Source organism: Phalaenopsis equestris, unplaced genomic scaffold (genome assembly GCF_001263595.1).
Source record: "Phalaenopsis equestris unplaced genomic scaffold, ASM126359v1 Scaffold234032, whole genome shotgun sequence".
Classification (NCBI taxonomy): domain Eukaryota; kingdom Viridiplantae; phylum Streptophyta; class Magnoliopsida; order Asparagales; family Orchidaceae; genus Phalaenopsis; species Phalaenopsis equestris.
The window spans coordinates 164,603-177,179 of NW_018251959.1; the positions used below are offsets into that span (position 1 = coordinate 164,603).

At 33.8% G+C, this 12,577-nt stretch overlaps 1 protein-coding gene across 1 annotated transcript in view; it reads right to left on the minus strand.

Moving 5' to 3' along the window:
• Positions 1–138: 138 nt before the first annotated feature.
• The window catches only part of LOC110038820 (proline-rich receptor-like protein kinase PERK10), a gene marked incomplete at its 3' end in the record, with an annotated part of 44,964 nt that continues 32,525 nt past the window's right edge, over positions 139–12,577 (minus strand). The window contains 1 exon segment of the mRNA XM_020743731.1: positions 139–1,468. Within this exon segment, the coding sequence (XP_020599390.1) occupies positions 353–1,468 (1,116 nt within the window).

Sequence of the window (12,577 nt, forward strand, 5' to 3'; positions counted from 1 at the left end):
TATATATATATATATAACTATTTTTTGGGTTAAAATGGCAGGACCTGACGGAAATTAATCATTGTAACTCGCAGTTACACTACGACTGAGACAGTTGAGTAAATCACTCACCAGTTGAAGATTACAAAGACCAAATCAAGCTCGATAATTAACTCGGAAACAAGACAAACAAACCTAGCCAATTACAAATTCCTGAAACTACGTAAGATAAACATATTCAAAACAAGAATTTAACGAATCCATGCTTATGTTACTAGTAAATGGTTTAATAGCAAGCCAAGCATGCACAAGGAAACGAATGTTTTCAGAGGCAGCACATTATACACAGACCTACAATGAAAAATCAAGGTCATCATCTTCCAAACCATCCCTTTGCCGGCTGATGCACCTCTCCATCATTCATAAGCTTATCCAGAACAACATTTAAATCAACAGACTGTCCATTCTCGGTCAGCTTCCTCACAGTTGCCCTAACCTGTTCCCTAGAGAAGCCCATGGTTGCAACCTTGTCAACCACATCATCAACTGCAACTCTGTTTCCAGTCGGACCTCCGCCACCGGAGCTCGACCCAGCTGGAGCGGCTTGAGGAAGTATCTTTGCTGTAGGGAGACGCTGGTAGTTTCCATTTCCACCTGACAGTGGTGCTGAAGAGAAAGGGGAGGGTTTGGAGTTATAGTGGGATGGTGAATTGCTATAGTGATATGGTTCTGCGAAGCCAGGCCCGCCATAGCTGGAAGGGATGGACATGTTCCCAGAACTAGGCCTGCTAGCTGGTGTTAGCTCGTACAAGGGAGGATTGGCTCCACCATAGTATTGATGCGGTGGTCCATTTGGGGACTGAGAAGAGGGTTGTCGGATGTTTGGAGGGTAGGACTGAGAGGGTGGCAGATAGGTGTTTGGCTCTTCTGGTTGGATTGGTGGGGAGTACTGTGGTACTTGAGGAGATGGCTGGTAAAGTTGGGACTGAGCTAGTCCATGTTGTGGTTGTGGATGGGACTGAGGCATTTGGTATTGTTGTTGATGGGTGGGTTCACTTGGTTGTCCTGTTGGAGTGTACTGTGTTAACTGATGAGATGGTTTTGAGTAAGTCTGTTCTAATGGGAGAGAAGGGATGGAAGGCAACTGGTGCTGTAAGGGTAATTGTGGGGTATAAGGAACAGGATGTTGGTTTTGCTGAGGGAGTGGAGGTGGTGGAGGTGGTGCATTAGGAGCTGGGGGTGGTGGAGGTGGAGATGGCAGGGAAGGAGTAATTGCTGACAGTTGAGGGGCTTGTTGCATAGGTGGCTGTGGTGGAGGTGGATGTGCTTGCTGCTGCTGATATTGCTGTTTCTGCTGCAATTCAGATGGTGCTAGTGAGATTTCAGATTGTTGGTGATCTGCCTTTGTTGAAAGCTGCAATTTTGCAAGCTCAAGATGAGCCTCTGCAATCTCCTGTCTGTCTCGCAGTACCTGCACGCTGGTTTGTACCTGCATATTATTAGAAAAAATATGTATTAGGCCAGTTGTCAGTGTAGCTGTCGAACAAAGAAAACATATCTGCTCTAACGCAGGAATGTTAGCATTAGCAGCATGAGCTCTATCATTCACATGGCATTAAGCTAGTATGGAAAAAAGCTCCATATCATCACAGAAATTTTTAAAAGCAACCAAACAAAATTGAAATAAGCTAAAGCTGGTAAAAAGCCATCGCAAATGACTTATAAAAACCTAGAGCTTCTACTGCAAAAAATCATGCAACATTCATTGTAAATTTGCATGACAGACTCTTGTAACAACCATCCATTAACTTAAGATGATAATAACAAATAAATGAAAAAAAAATTCAAATGAAAATCTACTAACCATCAAATAAAAAAAAACTATGAATTAAGGATCGAGAAAGTCACGAATAGGTTTTGACATTCATGGCCTTGTTCAAAAATATATTATATCAAATTGATTAACAGCAATCAATTACCAATAACAAAATAGACAAGAAAAGGATAAAAATACACCAAATAAATCATCTTGCTCATGCAAGGAGATCATCACCATTAGAAATGTTTGAGTTTCACACTTCACTAAGAAATTGAATCTCAGAAGTAAGAAATAAAGAAAAACGAAAATGTTGAAAATTCACCAAATTGAAGCAATCCTCTACCTTGTGTAGGGAGATAATCACCACCGGAAACCTTCAATTTTCTGAATTAATAAATGAATCCTGGAGGCAGAGTAGTACAACCAACTAGAAAATTCATTCAAGTATCAATTGATGTTTTTTGCACAAGAGAGATCCATTTATACTCATAAAGCCTGATAAAAACCCCTTAATCATCCTTGAGATTATAAGTAGAATTTGTAATACCTAATCATAGACAGCTGAAAAAAAGGTAAAATTGTTGAAGATGTGTTCAGTGGATACAGCATTAGAGATCAATAACAGAGGCACAAAGCCGCATCACTTAAGAAGCAGATATACTTAAGAAGCAGACATCATATCCGCTAGACGCTAGAAATTGGATGATCAGAAATAGAATCAGTAGGAAGATCACGTTTGAAGAATTGATCAGCAGAGAAGAACTAAAATAAGGAAATCAGGTCATCAATAGTTTCAGGAAGATCGTAGATCCAAAATAGAGGAATCAAGTCATAACTAGCTGTATGAAGATAAATGAAGCCATTAAAGTAGGATCTGAATCAATTCTATCTAACTAGGAAAATCGGCACCAATAAATTGTCCAAATTAAAAGTTCATTTGATAGACTTGTGCATAACTGTTACATCTAGAGAAATAATTGAATCAACACATGAAGATAAGTCCTTCCACTTCATAGGTTAGCTTTGGCATCCAGCATTGGTAATAGTTGCTATTTCCTCAAGAATAAAAGCTTCAAGAATAATTATAGCATGAAAGCTCAAAAATTATACAGATATCGCATTGAATGTGAAACTCAAAGGAAGAAGAGGAAATAAAGAAAATTCCAAAGCATTAGTTGATGATTTATGATGAAATCAATTCAAATACGTTTAGAAATGAACCAATACAAAAAAATTTTAAGGTTTTCATATTATGTGCATTAATCTCAAATTATTATATGACTTTATATGGTTGCATTTTTCTAATAATTAATTTCTTATGGATATTGGTAGAAACACATTTAAGGTTGTTTGTACGGATAATTGCTTTATTGCTAATTTGAATTTCAAATATCATATATATTCACATCTATAGTACATGCCTCGTGGTGAATATGAAACTGATGTAAGGGATATGATGTGTTAAATGATGATTCTTAAACATAAATATTTCCTAGATAATATACTATAATAAATTCACAAATAAGAGCACAATGAAAAAAAGTTTTTAAAAATTATTAGATTTTGAAAATTTTTGGTCTGATCAATTCAATAAGATGAATTTGTTAAATTGATGAACAAAATCTTTATATCAAAAAATGTAAGCAAAATTATCCAAAGATTAATAGTGATGAATTTTATGTTTAAATTAAAAAATATTTTGATATGTCAATGCTATTTAATTTTTTATCATAAGAACCTGCAATCATGAGCCAATATACAAAAAATACAATTGCTATCAATTGATCAGTAGAAGTAGAGACAATTTCAGCCCAAGCTTCATTAAGAGTTACATTATTATATTGTTCAATTGACTTATTAATTTCAATATACAGAATTTATTCCATTTTAAAATAAAAAATAGATTTAAACTCTAATTCAATTTTAAGCTCAAATATGACCATGTATTTAGTTTCAGCTGTCAGTCTTGACTCAATCAATTTTAGTTATAAATCATGACTATATTTTAGTATAGGATCTAAACATCTTTAACAAAAACAACAACAAGCCTTTATCCCACTAAGCGAGGTCGGCTACACGAATCCTTTTTCTCCATTGTGTCCCACCGAGTGTCATATTTTCATTTAATTCTAATAAATTGAGATCATCCTTAATACAATACGCCCAAGTCTTTTTAGGTCTACCTCTACCTTTCTTAACATAATTCGAATCTTAAACATCCACTCTCCTAGACAGATCATCAAATGGTCGACGTTTAATGCGACCGTACCATATGAGGGTGCGTTTGAGACAGCTTATCAACTGCGGAGGCATTTTCAAAATGTCGTCTTACCGTTTCGTTCCCGCGTTCAGACTGTTTGTGGGAAAATGACGTTTTTACTTTATGTTAAATGCGAGCCGCGGAGTTGGGTCTGCGGCCAGCCGCGGAGTTGGGTCTGCGGCCCGCATTTTGCAAAATTATTTGGCAGGGTTGCCCTCGTTCCCATCCAAGAGAAGAGTCGCAGAGGAGAGGAGAAGAAGACCTCAGTTGAGCCTTCCTTCGCATGTAGACACGACAGGAAAGCGGTGCGGTGACGTCGACGTTGGATTCATTCGGCATTCTTAGGGAGAAGGAGAAGCAACGAGGCAGTGATCGAAGAAGGAGGACAAGATGAGTAGCTCTGTCGACTGTCGCGAGTCGCATACGAGGAAGAAATGGAGAAGGCGAGTCGCCGAGGAACTCCTCTCCATTTGGGCATCACTTCTGTGCTTGAGAGAAGATAGAAGGAGCTCCTAGTGCAAGGAGCAGGTCAAGCATGGCTTTTCTTCGCGCAAATTTGGGCGAAGTTTGCGGCTTTTAGGTGAGCTTCAGGTTTTTTTTTCTTTTAATTTCATGATCCATGACTGAAAATTTTATAAGTTCTATTTTTCAATTTCTTCGTCTATTTTTCGCTAGTTTTATATATAAGTATAGATATTAATAATATAAATTTGGAGTGGTACTTGATTAATCATGGATTGACCAGAGCACTGTTATGAGCAATGTTATATGTTTGGTTCTTAGTAGGAGGGAGAGGCTCTTTATTGTAGCGATATTCCTTCGCATCGACCAAATTATCATGTTCATCTTTATCATCATCTCGTCATTCTTGATATTTCATACTTTATTCATCGCTGCATCGACCAAATTAACCACAATTTTTCATCTATTTTTCAAATTCTCACTCAAGTATCAAAATCCATGGTAAACACCGAACCCCTATATAGCTATGACAGTTTTGTTGCAAACAGCACTACTAGGCAAGAACAAAATGGACATTTATCCACAAACAGCTACAAATCAGTTATTTTTCAAATGCACAAACCAAACAATCTGTCAACTTATCTGGATCAGCTGCTGATCAGTAACTTATCCGGATAAGCTGCTTATTTGGATAAGTTAGATAAGCTGCAGCTGCCCCAAACAGACCCTAAGACTACTCTTTCTAATCTTGTCTACCACTGGAGCTACACCAACACTTTCACGAATATATTTGTTTCGCAGTTTGTCTCTAAGTGTCAAGCCACAAAGCATTTTCATCTCAGCAACACTTAACTTTGTTTTATCTTTCTATTTTAAAGACCAACCTTTTGCATCATTAAGCATTGTAGGTCTCATCAACATCTTATAAAATTTTATTTTAAATCTAAGCATACGTTTTTATCACACAATAGCCTGATACATTCCTCCACCGCAACCAACCCAACTTAAATTCTACTAATAACATCCCCATTTATAGCACCATCACTTTGAACAATTTACATGAGATATCTAAAATCTTCACACCTTTTAATAATTTGATCACCCATAGTTAAAATTCTACCACTAGAGCTACTACTACTATTAAAATTACATTTCATGTATTTAATTTTAAATCAACTCAAACGAAGGCCTTTAGACTCCAATATAAGACCTCCATACTTGAAGTTTTTTATGAACTCTTTCTCTAGTTTCATCCACAAGAAGGATATCATCAACGAAAAGCATACACCAAGGCATATCCTCCTGTAAATATCCAAGAAGAGCCACCATAACTAAAGCAAAAAAATACGAGCTTAATGTTGATCCCTGATGTCACCTAACTGAATAGAAAAATACTTGGTCAATCCTCCTGTTCGAACACAAGTAAAAGCTCTAATGTTATTTTTAATGACTTGAATACAAGATATATCAAAAGTTTTCTTCTCAAAAACTCTCTGAAGAACATTTTTTGGAACCTTATCAAATGCTTTTCTGAATCAAAAAAAATCATATGTAGATCCCCATTACTCTCTTTCCAACCACTCAATAAATGTATAGCTCCCATAGTAGACTTACCCGACATAAATCCAAACTGATTATGAGAAATTTGTATCACGCCTTAGCCAATGTTCAATCAACCTCTCATAATTTTAAAGTATGACACATTAACTTAATTCCTATATAATTTGTGCACACTTAGGAATCCCCTTTATTCTTAAAAATTGGGATCAAAATGCTCTTTCTTCACTCCTCATATATCTTTTTAGTTTTTAAAAATATATTAATGAGTTTAGTAATCTCATAAATATTTGAACACTTTAATTGGGATATCATCAGATCCTACTTATTTTCCACCATTTGTTTTCTTCAAAGCATCATCAACTTCCTTTTTATTAATGCGACAGTAAAAGTAAAATTTTTAAAATTATTAACAATATTAAGATCCCTAAGGTCGATCGTATTTCAAAAACTTCATTGAAATATTTATCAAAATAGCTCACTCACTTATGTTAAATATCTTTTTTTAAGAAAAACACTTTTAGATTTTCATTTTTAATACACTTTAATTGGACTATTTACTTTTCTTCTCTTTATTTGGCTTAGTTTATACTTATCTTTTTCATTCTCTTTAGTATCTAATTATTAGAGAAATCACAAAAGTAAAATTTTTCGCGTCACAATTTTTTCTCTTAGACTACTACGGGACACCTTATATTTTTCCCAGTTCTCTAAGACTTTACATTAAAACTATTTTTTATAACAATTCTTATATTTTATCATTCCACCAACAACTATTTTTTATTTATAAAAAATTTTTCTATTGATTCTCCGAGTAAATCTTTTATCACTTGTTACTTTATCCCACATAGAATTAGCTTTTTCATCAAAATCTCAATATCTTGAAATCTTTAAGTTTACTCATTTAAATAATTTTGTCTTTTAAATACCCACATCTAATTTTATCACAATATTTCATTGTATTTTTAATATTACAACTCCTCCGAAAAAAAATCAAATGTTAAATCGTAATGTAACTTTTTTTTTGTATCTGACATAAATTTTGCAAAATATTTATGCATATTCTTCAATAGGATTAAACATGATCATAGATAATTTTAGAGTTGGTTTGTCTAAAAGATGAAACATTAGTGATTTCTATCTAGACATATCAATCAATGGAAAAAAGTTCTAACTGAAGATTAATTGTAATATTTTCTCAAACTCTAAAGGTTTGAATAAGAACTCATATATTGTCTTTGATGAATTGTAGCACTAATTATGCATGATAACAGAACAAGATTGTTTGATGAAGCAACATTAATAAAAAATAAACATTAGAAATATATTTTTTTACATAATGCATTCAAAGATTGAGAAGCTTCAAACACATTATGATTACTTTAATCAAAGTTCGTAAATTGATCATAGTCATCCTTTGCAATCAAAGAATGGAAAATATTTTTCTTTAAGCAAATATTTTATTATAGCCCAATTAGATTTCTAGCAGTAACACCTCAAATAAGTTGTGAAAGTTTAATTATTTTTAATTTTGCAATTTAAACTTATCCGAAAATCAAGCATGTTATATATTTTGATTCATTCATCTAATCTAAAACACGTTAGGGGCACGCATCCTATCAAAATCAATATATAATTCTAGTTCTATGATAAATATTTTGAAATTGTTCAAATAATAACTAGAATAACCCATTTAAATTGCTTTATTTTGATTGTGATCTTAGTTGAATCTATCCTTAAATCCTAATTCTATAAAACATTGATGTATCCTCAAGCAAAGATCCAAATTTGATGTTGGACGCCATGACTCTTGATTTTCTATTGCAAATTTAACGAGAGATGTAGAAAATCATACAACAAACATGCAAAATTTGCAAGCCACAAACTATTAATCAATTTCAGCTTCAACTTCAATGAAAATATAAATGCATTAAAAATTAATTAAAATGAAAATATGATAGTATTCTACTAGAAATGTGGGATTAAGGAAAAGAAATTTATATACTTATTGAAAACTAGATTATTAAATTTTATTAAATCTGTCATATTCTAAATACAATAATAAAACATAGAAAAAGAAAGAAAAGAAATATTCACCAAAAAACACAACCATGTCGCTCGTACACAAAGATAAGCTCTCACAAAAATCTTCAAGTTTCTCGAAAAAACAAGGAATTGGAATATCACATCTAAGTAATAATTGTATTCAAAAACCAGTTGATGTCTATCGTACATAAGCTGCAATTTACAATGATAAATCGTACTAAAAATTCCCATTAATCAGAATTAATAGCACAATGAATAATACCCAACTGCAAAAATAAAAGACCATTGAGGATTTGCTAGAGGACACATCACAAAATCCAATTACGAAGGAAGAGATTTAACAAGAGTTTGTTTATAGGCGAAGGAAGCTATGCCACAAAAGCCTCAAACATTGCAGATGTCGTGAAGCAAAATAACATAAATCATGTGACTCATGAATAGACATCATAAGAGTATGTGAAGACTTGATCAGCAGGGAGTGGGAGCTCGAGGAAGATGCACGGCAAAAATTAAGGAAAAAAGACGGATTTGCAGTCTTGAAATAAAGGAACCAAGCCAAAGGTAGGCAAAGGCAAAGGTAGGTGAAGCAAGGAAAAAGCCATCAGAGGGTCTTAATCAATCTGATGTCTAGTACCCAGCGCCTAGAGTAAAATATGTAGAATTAAAATAGATCACAAAAAATCATGCAACAAGAACGTAAAAATTTGTAGATCATAATGTAAATGCTAGAACGTCTCCCGGTAACGACGCACTATTTGATCGGAATATAGTGAAAAATATATAAGGACCACTACACCGGCTCCTGGGTGTAGTGTCAAATAAGCAAGTATTTTCACATTACGTATGGATGCGAGTAAAGAAACTACTCCATGAAACTAATATTAGGATATGATCTTGAAATATAGGTACTCACAGGTAAATTAATGGAGTAAGTTGACATTATGATTCATATAAAGATAAATATCTTATGTATTCAAGAAACTAAATGGGTTAGAGAAAACACGAATGAGATTGATAACAGGTTTTAAACTTTGGCTTCAGGTAAGAGTTACACTAAAATTTGTGTACGTGTAATTATACATAAAAGTTTGAAAGATAATATTGTAAAAATTAATAGAATTGAAGATAGAATTATAACCCTTAAGATTATTGTTTATACTAAGATTTTTGATATTATAATTATTTATACTCCTCAAGTAGGTTTAGATACAGATTCTAAAATTAAATTATGGAATGACCTAAAAGATATAATACAAATGATACCTCTTGAAAAAATAATTTTTATTAGTAACGCAATGGTGAAGACTAAAGAAGTCGATTCATCAGTCATGTGGGATAGGAAAGCCAAACTCATATTTTACGACATGTGTATTAAGAAAGTTGAGCTGGGAAATAAGACCACCATTTATTTTAACAAGAAAGAGTGGCAAAATATCATGAAGAAATTCAAAGAAATGACAGGAAGGGAGTACGAGAGGTTGCAACTTAAGAACAAGTGGGATCAGTTGAAGAATGACTGAAAATTATAGAAGAAATTAAAAAAAAATATCTATGGGCTTGAGTTAAGATTCAATCAAACGGACTATTGATACTTCGGAGGAAAGGAGAACTGAGAAATTAGAGGTAACAACTTATCCATAAAAGACCTTATTTTCATTACTTTATGCTCTTGAACTGTTTGAAGTAATAAACTTGTCGTATATTGCAACCAGTGTCAGCCGCCAAGAAATTCAAATTCAGTGGAATTGACCTTGAGCAGGAAGAAAAATTGAACCGTATGTTTGGTGTGGTTGTGGCAATGGGTCTCATGCCTGAACCCCAAGTGGGCATGAGGTTGCAGGCATTACCAAAAGGACTTGAATGAAGAGCAAGTAACTGGCCCTGGTGAAGGCTGAAGCCCAAACCAAAATGAACTGGAGTTCACATGCAGGTCAAAGCGTCCTAAGGTGGAAAAAAAGAAAAAATGAGTTGCTTTCATCAGAAGTTAAATATCAAAACTGGTAGCTTCATGCACAAATGAACCTGAACCTTCATATGCGACATCCATAGATGACTTTATCCGAGTTATGGAGGTGACTCCCAAAATTTACGAGGACATGTTATATCTGAACTCTTTGAAGTTGTTGGAGGATCCCACCAGTAGACAAATCTTCATAAAGTTAGCTCCTAACCACAGGGTCAATTATTTGCATTTTTTTTTACAACAAGGATACTTGATTTTATATAGTTATTATTGTACTGCTTAGATTTATTTTCTTGTAGTTTTATCGGATTTCTGATTTGAATGATTTTTTCTTTCTCACAAGGACAATTTATATGTTATTATGTATTTATGTCTTCTTATTGTACGCTTTGTGATTGGATTTTTGATGTTTTTAATATTGTTTGATTGACATGTAATATCTGAACAGAGCACTTCTTTAGCATGGATTCATAAAGAGAGAGCCGCAAAAGGAAAATTGTGACAGCAGTTTATCAGTTATACGAATACAACATCTCATATGCAAATCGAACTCCCTGCATGACATCTACTTACGTTGATGAAAAATGGGTTGGGAAGCTATAACAAAGACACCCTACAAGATTCAGCAACATGTTTCGTATGACAACCTATATTTGGATCTGCTTGATGAACTACATAAGAACCATGGACTTCACGGCTCCTCAAGTATAACAACCTGAGAGATGTTCGGAATAACCCTCTACATTTTATCACAGAATGAATCAATGAGAGAAACGATGGAACGATTTCAGCATTCATCGGAGACAATCAACAGATATTTCTCAGTGGGGTTGAAGGCTCTTATTAGTTTGTCAACATAAATTATTGAGCCAGAGGACTCAACATTCGAGAGGACTCCAAAAAAGATTGTAGATGACTCACGATATGTCATTTTTTAAGGTAAATAATTTTTACTCATTATATTCATATGTTAAAATAATTAGCGTAATTAACACAATTTTATTTAATTTGTTGAAACTGTATTGGAGAGATCGATGGAACCCACGTGGATGTACGTGTATACAATAATGAAAAGGTCGCATTCATTGGGTGGCGTGAATCACTTAAGCAAAATGTTATGGTCGTATGTGATTTTAACTTGTGTTTAACTTTTGTTATAGCTGGTTGGGAAGACAGTGCACATGGTAGTATATTCATTTTTGCGATAAGAAATCAAAAGCACAACTTCCCTCGCCCAACTCCATATTTGTTCAACTATTAAGCATATTCCGATATTATTGAAATTCATTATTAATTAATGTATTCGGAATAGATAAATATTATTTGGTCGAAATTGGATATCCCTTACAAATAGGATATCTGAAGTCATTTCCAAATATGAAATATCATATTCTCAATTTTGAAAGATCCAATGGTCCTTACAAATAGGATATCTGAAGTCATTTCCAAATATGAAATATCATATTCTCAATTTTGAAAGATCCAATGGTGTTGCTAGGAGCCGGAAAGAAAAGTTTAAGAGGAGACACTCCTCTTTACTCAGTGGAATTGAAAGAACATTAGGATTGTGGAAGAAAAAATGGGTCATATTGTGTGATATGCCGACGTATCTATTTTCGAAGCAGTTGCAGATTGTAATTGCTACAATGACTCTCCACAACTACATTTGACGGCATCATTCTTGAACTGATGTAAATTTCAACATGGCTAACAATGATCATTTACACGTTCTGTCTAATGAATTTACATCACATAGGACAATATATACCATAGTTAGAAGTGGAATCACAAAAAGGTTGCACCCAAGATGGCGAAGGTGCTGCAGAAATTGTTAAATAGAGAGCGGATTACAGACACTATTGTTGGATGTTGATTGGACTATTCATGTTTATTTTATACAGTTCATGCTTATTTTTTGTTCCATGTACATTTGATTATGATTGTTCGGGCTTTTTTCTGCATTTATAAGTGTTTTTTTTGTCCTTATTTCCTTTCTTTTGTTTTCTTTTGGTGAGTTTGAGAGACACATGATGAGACATTCAACCTTATGAGTTTTTCTGTATGACCTGATTGTCGATAATGGCTAGTGTCACATGTGAAATTTATTGAAAGCAGCCAAGTTCATCTCTTCTTTTTTAACGATATGACTTTTTCGAATGGTATTTTTTAGTGATATGTATATGTGGCACACCCGAACTTGGTATTATGTGGGTTAAAGACAATAAAGAACTCTTATTTTATAAGTTATGTTGCGTTCTTTTAGTGACAAATTCGTTGGTTACTATACTAAGACTTCTTATTTGCACAAAATTGTAATTAATTACTTTTTTATCAATTTATACTGATGCTATGACTAATGGAATGTTTTTTGAAGCATTCAGGAAAAATGAGGTCAAAGATTTCAAAGACCTCCCGAGGAGTGCTATGTCACTACGGACTATAGAATTCCCTACTCACATCAAGTCAGACACATAACTATGAGAGGCGATTC